The sequence below is a fragment of the Abramis brama genome, assembly GCF_963993115.1.
Source record: "Abramis brama genome assembly, chromosome: 6".
Classification (NCBI taxonomy): Eukaryota; Metazoa; Chordata; class Actinopteri; order Cypriniformes; family Leuciscidae; genus Abramis; species Abramis brama.
Genome location: NC_139968.1, coordinates 17,736,045 through 17,763,129, shown reverse-complemented (window position 1 = coordinate 17,763,129; position 27,085 = coordinate 17,736,045). Strand labels below are relative to the sequence as shown.

At 39.6% G+C, this 27,085-nt stretch overlaps 1 protein-coding gene across 2 annotated transcripts; it reads right to left on the bottom strand.

Moving 5' to 3' along the window:
• Positions 1-7,044: 7,044 nt before the first annotated feature.
• LOC311085004 (coagulation factor XIII B chain-like) lies at positions 7,045-25,029 on the bottom strand. 2 transcript variants are annotated; one of them, XM_084117383.1, is made up of 11 exons: positions 24,906-25,029; positions 22,820-23,014; positions 22,567-22,740; positions 22,311-22,487; positions 20,061-20,237; positions 19,818-19,979; positions 19,502-19,681; positions 18,148-18,339; positions 17,852-18,043; positions 7,488-7,673; positions 7,045-7,322 (listed from the first exon to the last, which is right to left on the bottom strand). In XM_084117383.1, the coding sequence occupies exons 1-11, from the start codon at positions 24,973-24,975 to the stop codon at positions 7,129-7,131; spliced, it is 1,899 nt and encodes a 632-aa protein (XP_083973509.1). In that variant the 5' UTR covers positions 24,976-25,029; the 3' UTR covers positions 7,045-7,128. The 2 variants fall into 2 exon arrangements, with proteins under 2 accessions (XP_083973509.1, XP_083973510.1); XM_084117384.1 differs by lacking the exon at positions 19,502-19,681.
• Between the last annotated feature and the right edge of the window lie 2,056 nt (positions 25,030-27,085).

The window sequence follows — 27,085 nt, the reverse complement described above, 5'->3', positions numbered from 1 at the left end:
ACTTTTAGGCTAAGCCTGAGTTGTTACACCGTTCCTCTAACACTGACCTACAGGAACACAATGATATTACCACTGACTCTCTCGCATATCATTATTTGACTTTATTAACAACTATCAGTCCAAAAATAAATATACAGTATACAGAACATCAACTTAATTAAGTCTACAATGATAAATGATATAGATCTACAAATGTGTTCAATTATATTTTATATGAATTTTGATATATATATATATATATATATATATATATATATATATATATATATATATATTAATACAAAATTAAACATTCACATATTTTTATCAAATGACACATAACCCCTAATAAGTCAAGTAATATTTTTTAAATATTGAATAATAATAATATTAAATAAGTAAATAAATAAAATAATAAATAATTATAATTAAAAGGGGAGAGGGTTATATAAAAATGTATTAATATAATTAATGTGATATGTATTCCTTTATTTTATAGAATATTCTTTGATTTTAGAGTTGCCCATATCTTTTCAAAATGAATACTTTTGCTCTTAATTTCATGCAATCCTCTCCATAGTATACTTTAAAAACTAAATCTAAACAATAATTTAAAACTGGGGAAAACTGGTCTTTCTCCAAAATTGTGTTATTGATTTAAAAGCGGTAATTTACAGTATTCGAAATAAGTATAACTAATCTTTATTAAGTAGCATAGATCCTATACCCAAAACTATATTTAGTATCTTTATTAATAAATATTCATATCTTTATTATTATTATTATTAAAAATGTCAACAACAAAAAAATTTGTTTGTAATTTTAGGTATCAGAAGGGTGCTCGCGAGCGCCCCCTTTGCGGTCGATATGCGTCCTCGATATGCACTATTGCCGAGCCCACACTGATGCGAGCTTTAAAGCAGACTTCTTCCCGATAGTCCAATAGGCGTTACGTCATGAAAGTGCGGACTCAGAGGTAGACCGCTAGTGTTTAGGGTGCCATTTGGGACAGGGCCTTTGTCTACAGAAAATACTGTGTGTGTATGTGTGTGTGTGTGTGTGTGTGTGTAACAAGCTCTCTCTTGCTCCTCTCACTTTTGTAAAAGAAAAAGAGAGGAATAAGAATAAGCGACGTACAAGGTAAGAGGTGTGTGTGGAGGAAATGGAGGAACAAAACCTGCCTGGTCGCCAGGGCAACAGTCAGCTGAGCCTCGAGCACCTGGAAGATGGACAAAGGCATGAACTTCTACAGTGCCTCCCGGCCAAACTCTTTATGGAGACACCGGGCAGAACAGGCGAATTCCATCTGATTGTGGACTCAGAGAAACCTAATACTAAGCAGTGTTGCGAACTCGGGTCATTTGGTTTAGCCAAAATTAGCATTTTGTTGCTTTTTTGTTTACTTTTTTTGCACAGTTTTTATTTGTTTTTGTTTCCTCCCGCACTGTAAATATGGATTTTGTTTTGTTCAACATTTTGTACAGAACGTCATTTCCCTTTTCCACTCCAACTGGTTGGCCTCCCTACGTACCTATAAGTCCAATCGATTGTAAAAAAAAAAAAAAAAAAAACAACAACAACAACATTTATATTATTCATTCTCCTATAAATCATGATCATAATACATAATCAGCAGGAAACCCATGTTTAGTGAATTTTGAATGTGAAATTAACTACTGTGCCAAGTAGAAAATTTGTTAGGAGAACTGTGTGAAGAGATTTAAAAAAAAAAAAAAAAAAAAAAAAAAATTGCTCTATCATACTTTATCTTTCTTTTACAGTTTTTTTTTTTCAATTGTTTACACGCAATTTTGAAAACCGGGTTCTTTTTTTTCCAAAATATAATCACAATTATCCAAACACCACACTCAATTTGCATAATTCCTAGATTATTTGCAAAATGACACACTTCATTCAAAACACACACACACACATATTTGTGAAAATGCTATTACAGTAGTTTTCATTTAACCAACACAGTCCTCAATGATCAGACACTATTGCAGCCAGTTTCACACTGCTGTGATAAATAAAAAACACATTTGTAAAAAACAAATTTTAGGAAATAGCATGTGCTAGATTTTTTGCCAGACATTGTTATGTAAGGGATAATTTAGATGAAAAAAATAAATAGTGACAAACCCACAACATTCTTCATGATTAGTTTGAGATATAGGGAGAATGTACATAAATAGGCCTACTATAAACTTACCAAGCACTGCACAACACTGATGCTGCAGACTGAATATTTCAAGTATTTATTTCAATACTTACAGTATTTCTTACCATAATCAGTTACAGTAATCGACCAACAATGAAATCAATGAAACAAATAAAATCTGTAGACAAATAAAAAATACTGCATGAAGTACATACACTGACTCTGAAGAAAAACTACTGTAAAAGCAACAAGAATACTGTAACTATTCATCATCTCTCCGTCTGGCTGGATCAGGCCATGAGATTTCATCCACATCACAGGCCATGTCTTCATTGGCAAGGCACCGTTGGAAGAATCGCCTCGTGTGACGAATCCACCCCTGCACAGAAGCTGCTTCGATATGATCACAGGTCTGCTCCATGGCCTGAATGAGGGGCAAACGGTCATAGGGCCGCAGGTCGTATACCTTCCACCGCCATGCTGAAAAAAACTCTTCTATTGGATTCAGGAAGGGGGAGTATGGGGGAAGGTATAAGACTTCAAATTCAGGGTGCTCATGGAACCAATTCTGGACCAGAGCAGCCGATGGAATGAGACATTGTCCCAAACGACAATGTACCGCATCTGGTCCACTTGGTTTAATGCTGTGACAATCTCGTGCAATCTGTCAAGAAATGCAAGTATTAGATTTGCATTATAGGGTCCCAGATTTGCATGGTGGTGGAGGACCCCATTTTGTGTAATAGCAGCGCAAAGGGTGATGTTACCCCCTCGCTGCCCTGGCACATTGGTGATTGCCCTGTGTCCAATTACATTTCTCCCTCTTCTTGTTTTCGCAAGGTTAAATCCAGCCCCATCCACATATGGAATGGTATGGTATACTTTATTGTCCCAATGGGAAATTTGTTTTAGGCTCACAAATACAACCACTGCATCGCCACACATATAAAACACACACAATACATAAACAGAGAAGAGAGCTACACATTTACACACAAGTAATTGACCTCACGCTACTGTATACACTGAAGTGATTTACATCCTGCCACTCAATACACTGGAAAGTGGTTGGCATCACCCCACTCTATACACTATAAAATAATAGGAATCACTCCACTCTACACCGGAAAGTAATTGGCATCACGCCGCTCTATACACAGGAAAGTGATTGACATCACCCCACTCTATACACTGAAAGTGATTTGCAGTGAAAGTGACATATATAAATTCATGTTGAATTTCTGCAGCATCCATTTGCAAGACTCTCTGAAACACTGTAAAAGACAATAGCATGCTATTCAATATCTATTGCACAGTATTTTTTTGTGCCAGAACATTATGAGCAGTGCACAATACCACACCATAGTAAGATGAACAATACATACTCATTGTGCAGATGTTTCACTCTCTCTGAATTTCTGTCAAATGGTGCCCAATACAGTTGCTTCATGTATATTTGATTTTTCTTGAGGATTTGACCTAATGTTGACAGAGAGACTCGTTGGATGTTATTGAAAATATGGTCATCATTGATGATACTGGCTTGAATTTCTCGCAGCCTGATACAATTATTGGTCAAAACCATGTTCACAATGGCGGCCTCTTGTGCACGAGTGAACATAGGGCCCCTTCCACCTTGGTGTCCTCGACCCTCAATCCTATGTAAAAAAAAAATATATATAAAAAATACACATGCAGCCTACTGTCAAATGTCACAGTAAACAATATTAATGATAAGTACAGCAAGCTTCAGTTTCAATGTACTGTGTGATTAGCTTACCTGTTTTCTCGATGAAATGTCTGAATTACTGATGCAACAGTACTTCTGCTGGGATTTGGTTGAACTCTTTGTCCAGTTTCCATCAGTGTCAGTCCATGGTTGATAACATGGTCAATAAGTGTTGCACGGATTTCTTGAGTCAAATTTGGTTGTCGTCTTCTTTGTTCAGGTTCTATCAACTCTTCAAGTCCTTATCTACCTCTACCTCTTCCTCTACCTAGGCCTCTTCCTCTATCTCCTTCTCCTCTTCCTCTACCTAGGCCTCTTCCTCTATCTCCTTCTCCTCTTCCTCTACCTAGGCCTCTTCCTCTATCTCCTTCTCCTCTTCCTCTACCTAGGCCTCTTCCTCTATCTCCTTCTCCTCTTCATCTACCTGGGCCTCCTCCTCTACCTTCTTCTCCTCTTCCTCTACCTAGGCCTATTCCTCTATCTCCTTCTCCTCTTCCTCTACCTAGGCCTCTTCCTCTATCTCCCTCTCCTCTTCATCTACCTGGGCCTCCTCCTCTACCTTCTTCTCCTCTTCCTCTACCTAGGCCTCTTCCTCTATCTCCTTCTCCTCTTCCTCTACCTAGGCCTCTTCCTCTATCTCCTTCTCCTCTTCATCTACATGGGCCACCTCCTCTACCTCCTTCTCCTCTTCCTCTACCTAGGCCTCCTCCTCTACCTCCTTCTCCTCTACCTCTACCTCCTTCTCCTCTTCCTCTACCTAGGCCTCTTCCTCTATCTCCTTCTCCTCTTCCTCTACCTAGGCCTCTTCCTCTACCTCCTTCTCCTCTACCTCTACCTCCTTCTCCTCTTCCTCTACCTAGGCCTCCTCCTCTACCTCCTTCTCCTCTACCTCTACCTCCTTCTCCTCTTCCTCTACCTAGGCCTCCTCCTCTACCTCCTTCTCCTCTACCTCTACCTCCTTCTCCTCTACCTCTACCTCCTTCTCCTCTTCCTCTACCTAGGCCTCCTCCTCTACCTCCTTCTCCTCTTCCTCTACCTAGGCCTCTTCCTCTATCTCCTTCTCCTCTTCCTCTACCTAGGCCTCTTCCTCTATCTCCTTCTCCTCTTCATCTACCTGGGCCTCCTCCTCTACCTTCTTCTCCTCTTCCTCTACCTAGGCCTCTTCCTCTATCTCCTTCTCCTCTTCCTCTACCTAGGCCTCTTCCTCTATCTCCCTCTCCTCTTCATCTACCTGGGCCTCCTCCTCTACCTTCTTCTCCTCTTCCTCTACCTAGGCCTCTTCCTCTATCTCCTTCTCCTCTTCCTCTACCTAGGCCTCTTCCTCTATCTCCTTCTCCTCTTCATCTACATGGGCCACCTCCTCTACCTCCTTCTCCTCTTCCTCTACCTAGGCCTCCTCCTCTACCTCCTTCTCCTCTACCTCTACCTCCTTCTCCTCTTCCTCTACCTAGGCCTCTTCCTCTATCTCCTTCTCCTCTTCCTCTACCTAGGCCTCTTCCTCGATCTCCTTCTTCTCCTCTTCATCTACCTAGGCCTCCTCCTCTACCTCCTTCTCCTCTACCTCTACCTCCTTCTCCTCTTCCTCTACCTAGGCCTCCTCCTCTACCTCCTTCTCCTCTACCTCTACCTCCTTCTCCTCTTCCTCTACCTAGGCCTCCTCCTCTACCTCCTTCTCCTCTTCCTCTACCTAGGCCTCTTCATCTATCTCCTTCTTCTCCTCTTCCTCTACCTGGGCCTCCTCCTCTACCCCCTTCTCCTCTTCATCTACCTCCTTCATCTCCTCTTTGAGCTCCCCCTCTCATTCTCACTCTTCTTCTTCTTCTTCTAGAACACCTGGTGGATGTGATTATCCAATTTGTTCATCATTCACTGGCAATCCGGGGCTTTGTAATGACAAGGAAGTAACCTCACAATCCTTATCTGTGTCTAAGGTGTAAAAATGTGTGTAGAGTTTTACAAATCACTGTGTGTAATGTTTTGCAAAAAGGGTGAAGCAGACATTGTGTGTAATGTTGTGCAAATCTGTGGAGGTGTTTTGCTCATTGGAGTAGAATTTTGCAAATTGTGTGGAAATATTTATTTTAGTGTGTAAACAATCGTAAAAAACTGTAACAGCACAGCACATATTTAGATCAACTCCAGAAAGGCTCAGTGCTGAGGAATGGGTCAGTGGTTCCAGTGAAATATCAATTCTTTATTCCAATTTTGACACTACAACAAAAACTACAGTAATCAATCAAATGTGAAAAAACATTGCATAGCCTATTCATTACTGTCTAAATTAAATATAGATGGATCTTTTTGTAAAGTTACAAAATGTAACTTATTTAGTCAAGAGCAGTGAGTAGGCCTAATATATTTGTCCTTTGTTTGATTAACATTAAAACACAGCAGCAGGTTTATTAAAATGCTGCCCCTTTAAGACCGAACGCACGTGCATAATACGTTCACTTGAGATATAACTGACTTTGTTTGCTAGGATACTCACCAAGACAGGCATTTTTACATACTTGTTGTGTGAATTCGTCAGTAATTCGTCTCGCTCTCTCTCTCTCTCTCTCTCTCTCTCTCTCGTCAGTTAACGTTAATAATAAGCTACATGGCTCATTTTACTTTCTTTGCCATTGACATCGAGTGATCTGACTGAACATTAAACTTTACACTGACGTCTGTGAAAAAGGGATGCGCTCGACCAGCTCGCGCGTCTGTGCCGCTGCGCGCTCAATCCACTGCGTGTTTTTCTCTTATCAGCTCGCGCACCACAGCTATAGGCTTTACTATATTTCGTTTAATATTCCACTAATAACATACATTTACTTCATAGACAGCCTTCTTTTTTATCCCCATTATATTCTCTGCTGTCATTGTTTCTTTGTCTGGACACAGACACTGTCATCACATTTGTAATCAGAAACCCAGAGCAAAAATAAAGTTTAATGTATTTCTTTCCCCCGTATTTGCGTGATAGTAAAAATACTTGATTATTATTTTTCTCTTTGTTCTTACAGGCTTTTTGCAATCTTTTTTGAAACTTTTTTTTCATACACATGCTCACTTAGCTGGCATTAAATAAGGTAATAGCGTTTTTTTAAAGCACATTTTAAACATAATGATTACATCATTCATTTAGTTTTAATTGCAAGACAGAGAAAATTGAATTACAAAACAGAGAAACTGAATTGTAAAAGGTTTTATTTTGATTAGCTCATTTGTTTTTTATTAGTACAGCTGATGCATCAGTGATGTTTTATTCTCCTTGTCACACACACTCAGGCAAATTCATCACTCCATCATTACAGAATTGTATTAGGGGGATACTGCCTATTAAATGTTTGCCCCTCTGACATGCAAACTCGATTCTATCCTCATGTGGTGAGAATATCTTTTCCCGTCCAGCCCATCGCAGCTCTATACCTCTTTTATCCATTTCCTCCACCGTCACTGAACAAGGCTCTGAAACAAACAACATCTCACTGTCACTGTTACAATATACATTTATTGATTCATCAAAAACAGAACAACTGCAAGATTACATCAACCTTACAAATAACGATAAACAAATACAGTAAGAAAAGCCTAACGTGTCTTTGATGTATGGTTTAGAGTGTTCATACTTACTCAAACACTTAATATTCCCTCTCCATTCGCCATGTTCACAGGTCATGTATTTGGAGTAGGGGTGATGCTGAACCAGTGTGTATGTATTAAAGCAGATGTATTCAACTCTCTCCCCTGAATTGTATTCAGGTTTTGTCATTTCTTTTGTATCTGCAAAGTCTACTTGCGGTGGTCGCTCACATTTCCCTGAAGGCAAAGAAAAGTTATTTTTTTATTTTTAGATCACCACAAAAAATTGGCAAATGAGACATTAATAAACCTCAGTATCAGCCACATGCCTTTTTATGGCCTTCAACCATAGAACATGATTTTATGTAATGAACATTATTAAAATGAAAATTTGGGGTCTTCTTTTAAAAGTTTTAAAAAATGCCTTTCTGTATTGAAGAGATCTGTGGATATTTATATGTAATATATTATAACCAAATCTAAATTTGTGTCTGAAGTTGCGGTTATGCATGTAAAGCTCATCGCCACAGTGCTAGTGCGTAGCTATGCTGTTGCTAGGTTATTCTGGGTGGTTGCTAGGACATCTTCTTGGCCCAAATCAAGATAGACGATGTGTCGATGAATTACGTATCAAAGTTGAGCATTTACTTTAATGAGCAATAGTGATGCTTGCAAACACTGCAAATAAAACTCAACTAAACCTGTGAACCTTACCTTATGCAAAGAAAATATATTTCCTTATATATCAATGATATATTAAACGATTTAACGACATAATTGAAAATGTTCAGAATAATATATTGTGCTAATATATCACCATATATTGAAAAATACATAAAGAATTGCCGCTTTTCATATATTGAAATATTAACTAATATATCATAATGTTTGTAATTTATATTCAGTACACTTCATAATATATAGATGTAAGATATGGTACTGCATGCATGTGAATAAATATATTGCAGATATATTTACTCATTCAGTATAAACACACATAGGGCCCTATCTTGCACCCAGCGCAATTGACTTTGTACACCGACGCAAGTATCATTCCTATTTTGCACCTGCGCACAGAGGACTTTTCCCTCCACAGACGCACGCCGGTAAACTTGGGAATGAACTTGCGCTCCCGGGGCCGGTGCAGCGAAAAGAGGAGGCGTGTTTCGGCGCAAACGTTCCCTGGTGCTATTTTGCAGGTTTAGAAAACAATTCCGCCACTGACCAGGAAAAACCTAGTTTAAAGTCAGTGGCGCGTTGCTCATGTTATTCATATGCTATTTTAAGGGCGCATGCTTGGCCATAATCAATTTAGCGTGTGCACAACGCGCATAAACTTTGCTTCTCTCATCTACACAGAAGCAGCAGTTTTCATTTTTGCAAATCATACATTATTTTATACTGTTTAACCGAAGCTAATTTGGGTGGGTTTCTCCATCCCCATACAATGTCACTTCTCTGTGTTTTACGGCCCTGACGAGAACGTCGGTCTCCTCGGCTGTGAACCGGTCCTGGCGTGCGCCTGGCAAATCCGCCGTTATAATAGCAATCCACCATGGAACAAGCGCGCCTGCTCTTACAGTTCCCTTTCAAGGGAACTCGCGTTGCGTCGAGTTTGACGCTATGGGAACGCTTTGCGTGATGACGTCTTGAAGCACATGTAAAATCAGTCCAATGGTGTGGCGGAACGTCAGAGGCGGGTGACGTCACGTACCAGGAAGCTATAAAAGCCGGCCCGAAACAGAAAACGAAAGCTTTCTGAGTCTTCAGTTGCGCTCTGTGTGAAATCTGTCTGTATATTTGGTGTTGTCTGTCTATATCATATATATATATATTCAGTATGGCGAGCGAGCAGCAGTTTAGAGTGTGTGTCCATCCCTGCCCGCGTTATTTAACGGGAGGTGACACACACACTCTTTGTGTTGTTTGTTTGGGAGAGGAGCATGCCCAGTCAGCACTCGAGGGTGGTGACTGTGTGCATTGCTGTGCGCTTCCATTGCGGACGCTCCGATCCCGCTTGGCTCGGTTCAATCCCGACCACGTTCCCCAGGGCTCGGGTCCCGCCGCGGCTGAGGCTCGGCGGCGATCTCAGACCTGGGGTTCGCAAATGGATCTGTCAGTGGATGTTGAGACGGGCTCTGCCTTATCTCAGCCTCTTACTGACAGATCCAGTGCCTCTCATCAGGGTGTGGAAGCACGCGCGGCGGTTTCTTCCCCCCCGATAGAGGCACCAGTACTGCAACTATCCAGCTCTGAGGAGTTGGATGTTGTGAGTATTGAAGCTGAGTCTGAGGATTCGCCACCTCAGTCTCATGCGTTTGAGGAACTGCTCGATGTCATTACTAGAGCTGTTGACAGACTGTCTATTGAGTGGCCAGAAGATAGGCAGGACGTTCGTTCGAAAAGTAAGCTCGACGAACGCTTCCTGCCATCTCGTGCGCAGCCCCAGCGCAGGAGCCTGCCGTTTTTCCCCGATCTCCACACCGAGGTGTCGAGATCGTGGGCGAAACCAGTGTCTCACAGAGTTTATACACCACAAACATCTCACTACTCCTCAATATCTAAATATAAAGAGTATGGTTATGGGGAGATGCCGAAGGTGGAAGAGACGCTTGCGGGCTATCTCTCTCCAGCAACGGCATCTTCTCTGAAAGCTCCTACACTTCCCTCTAAGCCAGTTAAAGTAACATCTTCCCTGGTTCATAAATCGTATGCAGCCGCTGGTCAAGCTGCAGCGTGTCTGCATACGATGTCCATTTTACAAGCCTATCAGGCTGAATTATTGGGGGATTTGGAGGAGGGCGGGGGAATTGGACCTGACACTGTGGCCGAACTTCGCAGAGCCACAGATTTGTCTCTCAGGGCCACCAAGGAGACCGCTAAATCTATCGGGCGGTCTATGGCAGCCCTGGTGGCCACTGAGAGGCATCTGTGGCTCAATCTAAGTGATATCAAGGATAAAGAAAAGCATGTTCTCTTAGATGCTCCGGTCTCCACTGTTGGTCTGTTTGGTGATGCAGTTAGTGTTGCGGTAGCAAAATCACAAGAAGCCGCTAAGCAAGCTGCTGCTCTCCAGAAACTTCTCCCCCGCCGTTCTTTCTATGAGGCTGCTGAGCGGGAGCAGCCTCACTCCTCTAGAAAGAGCGCTGAGCACCGCGCCACTCAGAAACAGAGCGTTTCCTCCCGTGCTCCCCCACAAAAATCTCGGGGACACGGAGGGCGCTCTCAAACCCAGCAGTCTTCGAGGGGTAAAACGGATCTGCGGACCGTTATTACCGCCAAGAAGGCTGCTGGGAAAAAGTCCTGATGTCTGAGGGCTCAGGACAAATGAGGGTAGTCCCCCCGAAGCAGAGCGGTTAACACCTCTTTTCACGGTGCCCGTCTCTCTTCGGTGCCCTCAGGGGACCGTTCTGCCAACCCTGCCGCCTCCAGCGTTACAGGGCGCAGCGGTCTCCGGCGAGCACATATCTCAAGGTCCACCCGGAAACGTAGTGGCCTCGGGATGCCCGCCCCCTCTGAGGAGGGTGCTAGAGCAGTCTGTTTGGTCGTTCCCTGCCGGTGCGCCGTTACAGGGCGACGAACCGACTGCTCAACAGCAGGAGAAAAATACGGTGCCGTCTCTCTTCGGTGCCCTCAGGGGACCGTTCTGCTAACCCTGCCGCCTCCGGTGTTACAGGGCGCAGCGGTCTCCGGCGAGCACATATCTCAAGGTCCACCCGGAAACGTAGTGGCCTCGGGATGCCCGCCCCCTCTGAGGAGGGTGCTAGAGCAGTCTGTTTGGTCGTTCCCTGCCGGTGCGCCGTTACAGGGCGACGAACCGACTACTCAACAGCAACAAAATCCAGAAACCAGTCTCGAGAGACTGGTACCTCTAGTAGAATCTTTGACAGCGTGGAAGCTACTGTCAAATGTTTCTCGTTGGGTCCTGCAGACCGTGGAAAAAGGGTATTAGATACAATTCTAGTAACGCCCACCGCGGTTTATGGGGGTCCTGCCCACAATGGTGGGCCCCGAGCAGGTTCTGGTTATGGAACAGGAAGTAAACACTCTGTTAGAGAAAGGGGCCATAGAATATGTACCTCCCTCCAACAGGGAAACCGGGTTTTACAGCCGGTACTTCATAGTTCCAAAGTAGGACGGGGGATTGTGTCCCATTTTAGGTCTTCGAGTTGTCATGCAGCTCAAGTTCAAAATGTTAACATTGAGACAATCGTGCCACAGATTAGTCCGAGGACTGGTTTGTCACGATAGACCTCAAGGACGCATATTTCCATCCGTCCGTGTCATTGGAAGTTCCTGAGGTTTGCTTTCGGGGGCAAAGCATACCAATATCGAGTTCTTCCATTCGGCCTGGCTTTATCACCCCGCACTTTCACCAAATGCGTGGATGCAGCTCTGGCGCCTCTGCGCCTCCGGGGTATTCGCATCACGAACTACATCGACGATTGGTTGATTTTAGCTCAGTCGCATTAGATGGCGGTTCAACATCGAGATGTTGTTCTCGCCCATATGAAAGAGTTGGGGTTACGGCTGAACGCCAAGAAAAGTGTGCTTCTCTATTTTAGAGGACCACTTTTTTAGGCGTGGTTTGGGATTCAGTGTCGATGCAGGCGCGCCTGTCTTCGCCACGCTTCGATCCTGGCAGCTGTGAGAAGTGTAAAGCTAGGCCAGCTACTCACTGTCAAACAGTTCCAGAGACTGTTGGGTCTCATGGCAGCAGCTTCCAACGGGATACCTTTTGGACTGCTGCACATGAGGCCCCTGCAGTGGTGGCTCAGGACCAGAGGGTTTTTCCCCGAGGGGCAACCCATTTCGCACAATCAAGGTCACGCGGTGATGCCTACGTGCCTTGGTTATGTGGAAGAAACCTTGGTTCCTGTCCCAGGGCCCAGTGCTGGGAGCTCCTTGTCGTCGCAAACTGCTAACGACGGATGCTTCCCTCACGGGTTGGGGAGCGATCCTGAGGGTCGCTCATCTCAAGGTCTGTGGGAAGACCATCATCGTTCCTGGCATTCTATAGCCTAGAGATGTTAGCTGTCTTCCGGGCTCTGAGGAGCTTTATCACAGGTCTCAGGGGACACCATGTGTAGTACATACGGACAACACGTCGGTAGTCGCCTATATCAAGGGGGTTTGCGCTGACACGCCATATCCTCTTGTGGTCCCAGGGGAAGTTGCTGTCACTCAAGGCAGCCTACATCCCCGGGGTCCAGAATATAGGAGCAGACACTCTGTCGAGACAGGGGCCGAGGCCCGGGGAATGGTGGCTCCACCCCCGAGGTGGTGGAGCTGATATGGAAATTATAAGTGGGTCTGTTTGCGTCTCGAGAGACGTCTCACTGTCCACTTTGGTTCTCCCTCACGCATCCAGCTCCTTTGGACTGGATGCTAGGGTGCAGACGTGGCCGAGGCTACGTCTGTACGCTTTTCCCCCAGTTGCTCTGCTCCCGGGAGTTCTGGAGAGAGTTCGCAGGGACCGGGTTTGCCTGCTTCTTATAGCCCCGCGCTGGCCGGGCAGAGTATGGTTTCCCGATCTTGTGTCGCTCCTCGACGGGCCTCCTCTGGAGCTACCCGTCAGGAGGGACCTTCTGTCCCAGGCGGAGGGCTCGATATTTCACCCCCGCCCAGAACTGTGGAACCTGTGGGCTTGGCCTCTGAGGGGGCCCAGCTCATAGAGTCAGGTCTCTCAACTGAGGTTGTTGAGACCATTCTACAGCCCAGAGCTCCCTCCACGAGGAAACTTTATGCCCTGAACTGGAGAGTATTCACCTCTTTGTGTAGTGACCGTCGGTTGGATCCAGTCAACTGCCCAATTGGTACAGTTCTGGAGTTCCTGCAGGACCGGTTCACTGCAGGTCTGACCCCGTCCACTTTAAAGGTTTATGTGGCGGCCGTAGGTGCTTACCACAGTCCTTTGGGTGGAATGTCTGTGGGGAAAGACCCCTTTGGTATCTCGTTTCCCTCGTGGCACTTGGAGGTCCTCCTCCCTTTCGAAATCGGACCAGGAGGCGATTAATTTGCTTTTCCCTGTTCGGGCGTTAGACGCGTATGTCCACAGAACTGCCCTGTGGCGTAAAAGTGACATTTGCTCCCCTAACAAGGGAGGTCCAGTGTCTAAGCAAAGGATGAGCAGTGGGTGGTTGAGACTATCTCACTTGCTTATGAGGCGGCTGGACAGCCTTCTCCTGTAGGCTGTCCGGTCGCACTCTACGAGGAGTATGGCGGCCTCTAAGGCCCTTATATCAGGAGTTTCGTTACAGGACGTTTGTGATGCGGCAGGCTGGTCCTCACCGCACACTTTCGTCAGGTTCTACTCTCTGGATCTAGACTCTGCTCCAGGGTCTCATGTTTTGTCTTCCTAGTGCTGCTCACCAGATTTCACACAGGACAGACATTTGTAGCTATGGAGGCGTTGGTATAGACGTTCCCATAGCGTCAAACTCGACGCAACGCGAGTTCCCTTGAAAGGGAACGCCTCGGTTACGACTGTAACCTCGGTTCCCTGAAGAGGGAACGAGCGTTGCGTCACCTTGCCATATCTCCTTCATGCCTGTCAACACGACTTCAGACTTTACGAAGCTTTCGTTTTCTGTTTCGGGCCGGCTTTTATAGCTTCCTGGTACGTGACGTCACCCGCCTCTGACGTTCCGCCACACCATTGGACTGATTTTACATGTGCTTCAAGACGTCATCACGCAAAGCGTTCCCATAGCGTCAAACTCGACGCAACGCTCGTTCCCTCTTCAGGGAACCGAGGTTACAGTCGTAACCGAGGCGTTTTTTACAATCACTTTGTTACTATTTTCAGAACCTTGATGTCATTTTTCACAACTCTAGACACAACTCACAACCAATGATCAAATGCAAAATTTTTCAAAACTCTAACCCTTTTCTCAATTGCTTGGATACATTACACATAAAACATAGATCATTAGTTCATTCAACAAAAATCACCTACTATTTCAAAAGGCAATTACATTTCAAATGAGTGTCTATTCATTTCCTTACAATGGTCTAACTATCAATTGATACAGCTGCTCAAAATGATAAGTAATTGTTGCATTACTCTTAATGCATAGTTGTATGGAAACAGACAAACAATCTTCCATGTTTACAGTTTTTTACAATCACTTTGCTACTATTTTCAGAACAACACAGAGTTGATGACAATGTAGAAGTACAGTAATCACTCCTGTTTTACAGTACAAGCAAGCAAGTTGAGGAACACTGCATTTGATGTTTTACAGTACTGTCTTTTCTTTTCTATTTCATAGCTAATTATTTTTGCTTTGATTCAAATAAACCTATGTTGTGATTGTACTGTTGTGTTTTGCATCAATATATTACAAACTTTGTTCAATGATTCCACTGTGTCTGTATTCTCTCTACTACTGCAGTACTTTTACAGAGATGTATTTACTGTACATGTAGTACCATAATGAAACCTGTATCATCTATTTTGTTCTACAATATTTAATGATTGTACGAACAATGACACAGTGAAACTATCGGTTGTGTGTGGGTGAACTATAGTTATGTTTCAATGGTATTTCACAGTAAATTTGTTTATTGAACCAATGATTGTGCAAGTGCAAGATTTCTTTAAAGATGTGAATGCACAATGTTTTGAACATTAGACAGCCTGTGTTACAAGTGATAACCGTTTTGAGTTTTGTGTCTAGAGTTTTGAAAAATGACATCAAGGTTCTGAAAATAGTAGCAAAGTGATTGTAAAAAACTGTAAAGTGAATGTGAGATGTCGCTCTGATTGGTTTATTTCATGTTACGCCCAGACCACACCTATGAATAATGAAGCTAATTCAGACCAACCCATTTTAGATGTGCATCGGGCGCAAGGGTAATTTATCCCGCCGGTATAATAGCAACAGCGCCAAAGACCCGCCCACAAAGTTACTTGCGCTTTGCGCTCGATACTTGTGTTTCAGATCGTTAAAATAGGGCCCATAGGCTTTATAGAGAAATATATAATGTAATACTTTTCTTATATTTTATCATTATTTACATTTTAAATGTTTCATATTTTCAATAAAAAAAACAAAAAAAACATGCACACCTGCATGTACTAAAGTATTTAGCAAAGACATTATCACTGTGCAGAGGAGTGCACAGCCATTACTTTTTAAATATAGTAACATATAGAGCCCTATTTTAACGATCTAATGCATGGTCTAAAGCGCTTAGTACTAAGGTACTTAATGTGTGTCCAAATCCACTTTTGCTAGTTTAACGACGGGAAAAATGGTCGGCGCGCCCGGTGCATGGTCTAAGAGGGTTGTCCCTATTCTCTTAATGACTAATGGGTGTGTTTTAGGCTTTACGTGCGTTAAACCAATCAGAGTCTCATCTCTCATTCCCTTCAGACCAGCACGCCCATGGGCGCACATGCATATGCTATTTAAACAACGTGGCGCAGGCCGTCGAAACATTTGCCTGGCGCTACATTGCGCTGGGTGTATGATAGGGCCCATAGTCTTAATGGTGTTTTGCCAGTTATTGTCAAACTAACCACAGGCTCTACTCTTCAGCACAATAACCCCCAAAACACATTACAGAAAACCTTTTAAATTCCAAAATAACAGAACATTAAACACCAGCAGCTCTCCCACTACATTAATATTGACCAAAACACATGAAACAACACTTCACTGTAAAATGTACTCTTCTTTAACAGTCAGAAGCAAAGCATGCTGGGAACTAGAAATCTGCTGCAACTCATTCCATGAATGTGTGTATATATGCGTGTACACACATTCACATTTATATGGGAACATGTATGTGCAATATATGTACATAATAAAGGATACAACTTTATGAACATTACATGTAATGCTATTTTTGCCTTAATTTCTAAATATTTTATATGTATCAATATATAGCCATACATGGTCAATGTATATATTGCAGTATATTGAAAAATATAAGAACTACTTTCCCATATATGGAAATGTATTATGTAATACACAGGGATGGGCAGTATTTCAGATACATGTATTTAAAATACGTATTTGAAATACAAAATACTCTTTTGTATTTTGTATTTTAGAGCTTTTGGAAAAAATCAAATGTAATTTGTATTTAAATACATTTAAGATGAGTATTTTTGTATTTTCAAAATACATAAAATACTTTTTGCCAGTCATCCTCTTTATCAGGGTACTGATTTTGTGCATCAAGTAGTTCAGACATTCACTAGCTCAGCATTGGATCAGCAATTTTTTTTTGGAATAAGGTGAGAATGTCATGATCAATTCTACTTGTCGATTAAAGTTAAAATAGTGCATTATTAACATGAAAGAACAAAAGAGCACAAGTGGGAAAATAGCGTTAGCCAATCAGTCTTGACCGGTTGTTGATTTTTATCAACTAGCTTGTCAAATGTGTTTAAAGCATTACTGCATGTTAGGGCTGGGTGATATGCCACTACATATCATAGCGATGATATAAAGTTTGAATTGATGGAACTTTTTCTAAATCATTTACATAGATGGGCCTATTTGTGGGGTAAGCAAATGTATCCGTGCAGCTTTTAGTGGGCAGGAATTAACGTTGGAGTGGAAAAAGAAACTCCACAAAAATCTTCAGCTTTTAGTTTTATTGTACATAAATAATAATAAAAAAGGGGTAAATATTGTCAAATGAATCTAAATTAATTCTAATTTTAAATTTTAGATACACTTTCTAATTTTAATAAACTTATAAAAACAAATAAACTTTACATAAAATAAACATAAAATTACTTTAAAAGCATTAGACTACCTGCAAAAAGTAACTGAAATTCAGACTAACTGAAATTCAGTTTATGCTGTGGAATCAAAACTGATATTGAGAATTGCGAAACCATGATATTGTTACTGTGAAGTAAAATTGAGATTTTGGTCATATCGTCCATCCATATTCTTTGCTAGATAGCAGAAAAGGTTCCCACAGTTTTACATACATGAATTTTTTAATAGTGTTCACCACAAGTAATAGACTACATTGTAACCAGAAATGAGTATATAAATGGCTGCTATTTTGCATAAGTTTATTTGTAATTGCCAGGAAAGAAAGAAAGAAAGAAAGAAAGAAAGAAAGAAAGAAAGAAAGAAAGAAAGAAAGAAAGAAAGAAAGAAAGAAAGAGAGGGCAGAGATGAGGTTAGGAATGAAAAGTCAGTAGGCCTATGTAGTTTCTTCATTCACTGTGATCTATACCTGCACTGGATGACCAATTTCACATGTATTTTGTGTATTTTCAAAATACTAAATACTGTATTTGTATTTAAATACATTTTTTCACACAGTATTTTGTATTTGTATTTTAAATATATTTCCATGTAATTATGCCCATCTCTATTACAGTATATCACATTATATTTTGCAGTATATTCCCATATATTTATGTTCGTAAGGGTTACCTCCTACACATTTAGGAAATGGGACGTCCCATTCTCCAGTTGGCAAGCAGGATATTTTACTCTGTCCTTGTAATTCCGATCCCTTCCGAACACATGAAAGAGTTATTGTGTGTCCAGGTCTGATTGAAACCTCAGGCCCCGGGCGTCCGTCTGATCTCATGTTTACAGGCAGGTTTGCGACACACATTACCTCTAAATAACATAAAGATTTGATAAATCAAGCATCCTCCATGTGAACAGATCTATCATTGATTTATCATTGTCCAATCCAAGGCTTTTACATTCTGTGTTCTTACCTTCACATTTAGGGAAAGGGCTGCTCCATTCTCCACTTGGCTGACAGGTGATTTCTCTCTGTCCTTTTAATTTCAGCCCTTGTCCATTGCATGAAAATATTAACTTGTGTCCAGGTTTGACGGGACCCTCAATATCAGGGAATCGCTTTATTTTTAAGTCTTCCACTGCTGTGTTTAGAGGACATGTTGCCTCTAGAGAAAGCAGACATTAGATCACATATTTATCCACACAGAAGCTTTTATACTTTGTGGCCCAGTGTTCAAGAGTAACTATGCTAATTACTTTTGCAAAAGTAGTGGTTTAGCATAACAATTACATTTTTGTCATATATTCAACAAGCAGCGTTACAGTAAAGAAAACTGAGCTTAAAATGGAGTATATATCTATCCCTAACAACCTCATGAATAATTCAAGATGATATAATACAATATACAATATAATGCATATCCTGACTAAGGTCTGTTAGTGATACAAATAAATTAATAAAACAAATGACATTTTTCCACTTAATTCACCATCAGTCCCAGCTGATGTTTGTCATGTATAGTCATCTTTTACCATTAAGTAAGTAAATGTGATTTTTGATTCATTACATTTTAAGTGACTCTCTTGTGCAGAAGTTTTCACTCCATTTTCCATTTTCACAGATTCATCGTCCTTCTGGAATTTCATTGAATAGCTTTATTTCCATACTCGTATCTTTCTCATGTGCCAAAAAAACAAAACAAGAAAAAAATATATGTGGAGAGAGACTGTGGAGTCAGATACATTATTTTAAATTTTCCTCATTAATAGCTTTAGATGCATTCAGGTGTGTACATTATACTTAGTGTCCCTACTACTTTATTTAAAAAGTTGCTATCATCATTTTATTTTGCGATTTCACTGAGGATTAATGTGACCATTTTTCAATCTCTCAATAATTTTTCTCAGGTTAGAACTTTTTTTTTATAAGAAAGGAGTATAGCACAATGGCACTAAATCACTAATTTGATTTTGATTCTAGAGAGCATTTGATTGGACGTAAAACTGTGTAGTTCAGGATGAGTCATCCAGCATATATCAGCAAAAACTGATAATGTTTAACAATAACATATTAATCTAGTGCATATATGGACTAAACTCAAATTATGATTTTACTGAGTCTTCAGAGCAAATTGATTTTGTAATTATTGTTGTCCCCACCACAAATTATCTGTGGACTTGATGTTATTCCTCTTGATTGTCAAATATCTAACAGTCTCTCTTCATTTTCACATACAAGATTTATTTTTTTTTATTTTTTTTTTGTAAGACGTTACTAATCTGTAAGACGTTTTAAAAGTCAGTTATCATCACCAATCAAAATCTTACCTTCACATGTTGGTGTTTCTTCCCAAGTTCCATTGTGGCAGAAAACTGTACTCTTCCCATTCATTAAGAATGATCTTCGACATACATATGTTACACTAGATCCATGTGCATAAAATTCTTCAGGTTTAGATGTTATGAATGCATATTCCACCTTTGGAGGAATGTTACAACTGACGCCCACTAAAAAAAATATGTTAATGGTAATTCATGAAATCCAGTAAGACTGAGATTAACATTTTCAATAAATAGTGTCTATTTTCCACTATATACTGTCGCTGCTCCTCACAAACATGCAATAAGAGTTTGAGAAGCTCACCCTCACAAACTGGTTTCTCCCATGTACCTCTGATACATGTAATGAAGCGTTGACTTGATATGAACCCTGGATCACATTCCACTTCAGCAGTTCCTCGATCACGAGGGCCTTGCTTTAGTTTTCCATGGTGAACACTGGGAAAAGCACCACATTCTTCCTCCCCTGTAAAGACAGAAAACAGGAAGCACATTTCAGTACACTATCATTCGTCTAACACCTGAGACTGACAATAATAAAACTCACGGATGCACCGAGGTTCTTCAGACCAAGAGCCTTTGCTGCATGTCACTGAATCCCACCAGTTCCCAGTGAAGGGTTTATAACCCGTGTTGCAGGTGTAAAAGATTTCTTCTTCATTGGAGGGGTGGCTGTATGTCAACCCGTTTTCCACGGATAGATCACGGCACGATCTCTGCTTTGCTGCAAGGAAACAGTTTACAAACATAAACATTCTGATCTTATATGTTTTGAGTCGTCATTATGCAGATGTTTAATGATTTGATTGGATATTGAAAAAATTCAAGATAAAGGCAGTATGACGAAACTGTGAACACAATGTTTTTACATTCTTTACTGTCGTAGGACAGTAAGAGCTGTGCGTGTAAACCTCACTCCCCTGGCCTCAAGACATGCACTAGCAATTGACACTAGAGGCTGTGGTCTTTAGAGTCCTTGTTAGCGTGTCCGTCTTCCACGCCAGAGTCCCCGGCTTGAATCCAGCAAGGAGCAGGTCGAATAGGACCAGTTACATAAGTACAATATAATCTGTGATATATATATATATATATATATATATATATATATATATATATATATACACTCACCTAAAGGATTATTAGGAACACCATACTAATACTGTGTTTGACCCCCTTTCGCCTTCAGAACTGCCTTAATTCTACGTGGCATTGATTCAACAAGGTGCTGAAAGCATTCTTTAGAAATGTTGGCCCATATTGATAGGATAGCATCTTGCAGTTGATGGAGATTTGTGGGATGCACATCCAGGGCACGAAGCTCCCGTTCCACCACATCCCAAAGATGCTCTATTGGGTTGAGATCTGGTGACTGCGGGGGCCATTTTAGTACAGTGAACTCATTGTCATGTTCAAGAAACCAATTTGAAATGATTCGAGCTTTGTGACATGGTGCATTATCCTGCTGGAAGTAGCCATCAGAGGATGGGTACATGGTGGTCATAAAGGGATGGACATGGTCAGAAACAATGCTCAGGTAGGCCGTGGCATTTAAACGATGCCCAATTGGCACTAAGGGGCCTAAAGTGTGCCAAGAAAACATCCCCCAGTCTTCAACTGTCCAATTTTGGTGAGCTTGTGCAAATTGTAGCCTCTTTTTCCTATTTGTAGTGGAGATGAGTGGTACCCGGTGGGGTCTTCTGCTGTTGTAGCCCATCCGCCTCAAGGTTGTGCGTGTTGTGGCTTCACAAATGCTTTGCTGCATACCTCGGTTGTAACGAGTGGTTATTTCAGTCAAAGTTGCTCTTCTATCAGCTTGAATCAGTCGGCCCATTCTCCTCTGACCTCTAGCATCAACAAGGCATTTTCGCCCACAGGACTGCCGCATACTGGATGTTTTTCCCTTTTCACACCATTCTTTGTAAACCCTAGAAATGGTTGTGCGTGAAAATCCCAGTAACTGAGCAGATTGCGAAATACTCAGACCGGCCCGTCTGGCACCAACAACCATGCCACGCTCAAAATTGCTTTATGCTCAAAACCCTTTCTTTCCCATTCTGACATTCAGTTTGGAGTTCAGGAGATTGTCTTGACCAGGACCACACCCCTAAATGCATTGAAGCAACTGCCATGTGATTGGTTGATTAGATAATTGCATTAATGAGAAATTGAACAGGTGTTCCTAATAATCCTTTAGGTGAGTGTATATATATATATATATATATAACAATTATTTTCAAATCAATTAAATCTAAATCAGAAAGACATTTAAATAAGTAACAACAACAAAAAGAGTTTAAGAAAATTAAAGAAAATTTTCAAAAACAACTAAAAGAAAACAATTAAAGAAAAACAACTAAAAGACGAAGCCGAGGAGTTTCAAAAGTATCTTTGTTGGTCTGTCTCTGATACTCTTGTCTGCTTGGGGATCAACAAGTGAATCATTTATCAAAGTCAAAGAGAGGTTTTTCTTACACCAGACCACTCTGTGCACAAGCAATATTTACACTGTTCGCTTTTTTTTTTCTTGAATCAAATCATAAAGTATATTGTGGTGAATTAATCTGTTGGGCATTGGAAATGAGTGAGATTGAAGAAGATTCACACTTTCAAACTTTTAAACAAATATTTAAAATGTAGTGTCTTTATTTTGTTACATTTAATTTGGAGAATCATCCAATCAGAATGAAGTAAAATCAAAATTCTGATAATTTCTATAATAATAATGAGAATAATAATAAGTGATAGTAATAATAAATAAAATCAATTATAATAATCATTAATGATACAAAAATCATACCAGTGCATTGCCGTTTGCCTGTCCATTCAGTCTGGGAATTACAGGTGATTTGTACAGGCTGCTCTGGTTCAAACCCAGGACGACATTTATATTGTATTCTTGAATTGATGTCGTAGTGTGTTCTCTGATCTCCCACAATCTCTGCATTTGGGATGTTTGGTGTTGCACACATTTTTACTGTAAAACAAAAATATCATCATTCTAATTTGAATTCATAATATATGCACAAATTGTAAGATTTAATATCAGCCCATACCTCGACACAGTGGTTTTGGTGTCCATCCGTCTCGTGTGCATGTGGCCACTGCTGACATTTGATCATATCCAGACATGCAATAGTAAGATCTTTTTGCTCCCAATGTCTTATCTCCCGAGAAGTAATATTCTGGGCTAGACACATGCTGGTCTCGTGGAACTTCACATCTAATATCTGAAACAAGATTTACATTATTTTAATATAATGCGGTAAGTTCAGCACTAAATGCAGAAGTGTTTCTCTATAATCTTACCCGCACAAACAGGCTCATAATCCCACTGTCCATTCTCTAGACATGTAAATGAGTAGATGGTTTCTTTTGTTTGAAAGATCATGTATTTTTCAGTGCAGGTGATCTCCACACTTTCTCCAGCTCTGAAAATAGTTTTTCCCTCTGGGTTGATCTTTTTTACTCCGAATGTGGTTGACTTAAGCTCACAAGTTACTTCTGTACAAAACAAATAAGGGTAAGAAGAGATGAAGCATAAAAAATGTGTGAAACTGGATTTGCATGCTTTGTCTTTTGGGGAAAACAAATGATTCTGACAATTGACTTTTCTTTTTTTTTTTTAAAAATACTAAAATAGGAAAAATATAGCTTGCCATAAATAGAGGACATTTTGAATAAGTCCCTAAATAAGTATAAGCACATTTTCTATTTTGAGAACTTTTAGATATATTTGCTAAACTATTATCTGGAAATTAAGCAAGCAATTAGAAAGTAGTTATTAGTAAGTCGTTTTTTTGTTTGTTTGTTTTTGCTGATTTTGTAGTTACCAAATAATAATGATCAGCAAATCCTGTTGCCTCATGATTATCCCCAATACTAAATAAATAAATAAATAAATAAAACATTGATTAAAACCTAGAAAACAACATCAGTTGGACACTTTCTACAGCATCACAGGAAGAAAGTAAATAATCTCATTCCATTTTCTCAACTTTTACAAATATTGGTGTGTTGACTCCTTTCATCATTTAGAAAAAAAATCTAACTAAGATCAAGCAAATATTTTCTTGAATGCTTTGGAAATATATAATATTAGTTTATTAACTACAAACTTGTTTTATTTTAATATTCAGTTTTGAAGTTAAGGTTAATGTCTATCTAATTTAAGAATGTTTCAGTGTGACACTAGATGTTTTTTTTGCATAATGAAAGCTATATGGATATAATGATTTTAGTGTTATTTCACATATTAATTATTTGTTATGTAACACTGGTGTATTACCATCACATTCTGGGTTCAGAGTCCAGCCAGATTTAGCACATTTGGGGATACATTTCATACAATACATATAAAGAGAATAAAAAGCATAAAGCACATTTACCCTTACTCGCAAGTACAACACTGTTGCTCCAAAAACAAACTCAGACCCTGTTATAAGTTTAAAATCACCATTTGCTGCTATTTGGCTGGGTGGCTAATAACACATTTTTCTGTGGTGTGACAAACTCAGAACACATACTTAATTTTGACTTTACAGGGACTTTAAATGTTTTGGGAAGTGCATATAATTGAACCTTTTCAAGTCAATAAAATCTTAATGAAAAAGACATTAAAGAAAAACAACCAAAAGATGAAGCCGAGGAGTTTCACAAGTATCTTTGTTGGTCTGTCTCTGATACTCTTGTCTGCTTGGGGATCAACAAGTGAATCATTTATCAAAGTCAAAGAGAGGTTTTTCTAACACTGGACCTCTCTGTGCACAAGCAATATTTACACTGTTCACTTATGATCTTCTTGAATCAAATCATAAAGTATATTGTGGTGAATGAATCTGTCCCATAGAGCATTGGACATGAGTGTGATTGAAGAAGATTCACAACGCTTTCAAACTTTTAAACAAATATTTAAAATGTAGCATCTTTATTTTGTTACTTTTAATTTGGAGAATAATCCAATCAGAATGAAATAAAATCAAAATTCTGATAATTTATATAATAATAAAAATAATAATAAATAATACTAATAAAAAACATTAAACAGCCCTTTTCTTAATTTTCTCTAGTCATGTAGCACTGATTTCAATTTTTTTCACCTTTCTTCTGAATAGGCAGCCACGTTTTATTGAAAGCCAATTTTGCCAGCAGTGAATCTATACCAGCAAAACCTGCCATGCAGTTCAACTTCATTGTTTCAATATTCATAATATGAAGCTTTCCAAACTGGTTCTATGTTTATAGATATATATTATCTGATCTAATTATAGATCATATAATATATCCTCTCAATGACATTCTGAGTCAACACTCTTTAAAACAACTTAAGGTCATTTAAAAGTGTTGGATGTGTATATAATACGAATAACATTCTACTAAAAATGATTGAACTCACCTTGACCTTGCACAACAGTAACAGAAAATAGAAAACATGAAAAGCTGATGAATTGTACAGGAACTCTCATTTTGAACTCTCATTTCACAAATGACTGTAACTAGTTTTCTCACTCTGTTTGTATGATGCGGAATCGAAAAGTGAATCATTTACTAAGACTCTTTTATACCAGACCACTTTGTGGTCATGCAGAAGGATATTTTGTTTAAAATCACCCTGTAGTCAATAACTGTGATGACAAAATGACATAAAAAAAATCCTGTGATTTTATTTTTATTTTATTTTAATTTATTTATGCCTTAAAATAGCTTGAATGTAACTCTACACTCTTGCTTCATTTGCTTTCAAGTCAATACAATCTAATTGAAAAGGACATTAAGATGAATAACATTAACATAAACAAATTTGGACAAACCAAAGGACAAGTTACCTTATACAAGTCAAACTTTGTAAGTCACATTTATGTAACATAAACAGGAAGCAAAAATAAAGTTCTAAAATATTTTGTGTTCACTGCTGTGCTTTACAGGTTAAACCTGTTAGATTTAGATTTTTTTCACTGACTAGTGTTCTTTACATTTAAAGAAGAACATTATTACATTAATTAATCTGAGTTTCATAATACTTAAACATATGGTAAAAGAAGAGTTTGAGCCTTAAAGTATCAGTATGTGCTTAAAAAAAAACAAAAAAAAAACCCTGTTGTTGTCTCTAGATGACCTAGATTGCCCTCCTTATCTCACACTGAAAAAAATAAAAAAATGTTTGTCTTTTTTTAAACCATAAAAACTGGATGTCATTTACGGGATCTTACGGTGTGGACTTTTGGTAAACATTGAAATGTTAAACTCAAAGGTCTTTAACTTTATAAGTAAATGGTTGTCATGTGCTGAGTTTTGGCACAATCAATGAATAGGATCAATTTTTATTTAATTTTTTTCATCTATCCTAAATGTCAAACTAAATATTATTTGAGACATTTTATGTTCTGTTCGATTTCAATGAGGTTTACATTTTTGGCAATGCTGTTTCCAAAATTTTTTCCCTGTTTCCTTGACATGTGATTTCATTATATAATCATATTCATAATTACTTTAATAAAAAAAGAAATCCAGAATGAGCAACAGGGGTGTAAATTTAGCATACAATAAGCCTCAGTAGGTGCTACAGTAGTAGTTGTAATGGCCGAAAAACATACTAAAATCTGAGGGGAAAAAAAATGTTGTTTGGTCATATTTCCTTGTCATAACTTTGATAACAGGGCTGAAAGTTACGATATCAGTGCTACAATATTTGCAAAAAAAAAAAGAGAAAGCAAATGCAATACTTAAAAAAAAAAAAAAATGCAATTACTTGTCTTATTCCCATGCTGCATTTAAGGAAATTAAGAGGTTTAAATATTGATTGGTTTTCTTTTATTGAGAAGTTTAAATATTGATTGATTTTATTCTAAGTGAGAGTAAAGTATTGATGAAAATATGATCGATTGTTGCAGGTGAAAAATCTGAAAAAGTCACATTTTTTTAAATGTTGAATTTTAAAAATGTTAAATGTTGCTAACAGTTACAATTTAATTAAATGGTTTAGAGAATGGTCAGTTTTGCTCTTAGTTAGAGTAAATAATTCCCAAAAACCATAAATGAAGATATGATTGTTTGTCTGAAGAGGAAAATGACTGATTGACAGAGTTAGTTTGATTTGAGGTTATTTTGTGCAAATTTTTTGTTTTATTGATTAAATTTTCAAACTTAGACTGATTCAATTAGAATTCTGTAATGCTGAGGCAGGGACGAAGCAGAGATATGCAAGCACTACTTTATTAACAAAACAAACAGGGAATCCAGCTCAGGACAGGAGCATGTTACAGCAAACAACGTCTGACAAACCACAAGAGAAACTCAAGGGCAATTTATACACAGGATAACAAGGTAACAAGGGGGCGTTGTAAATTGTCATGGGAACACACGAGGGTAACCAAGGGAATTAACAAGACACACCTGGGGAGACTGATCAAATTGAAAAACACAAAAAAAGACAGGGGGACACATGCTGGGATCCTCATGACATTACCCGTCCTCAAAATCTTGCTTTTTAAGATGCTCCTAAAAGCAAGTCCGGGAGGGCGGTAGAGCAGAGGCGGGCCTAGGGGTGGGATGGAGGGCAAGGTCCATGGAGTGGAA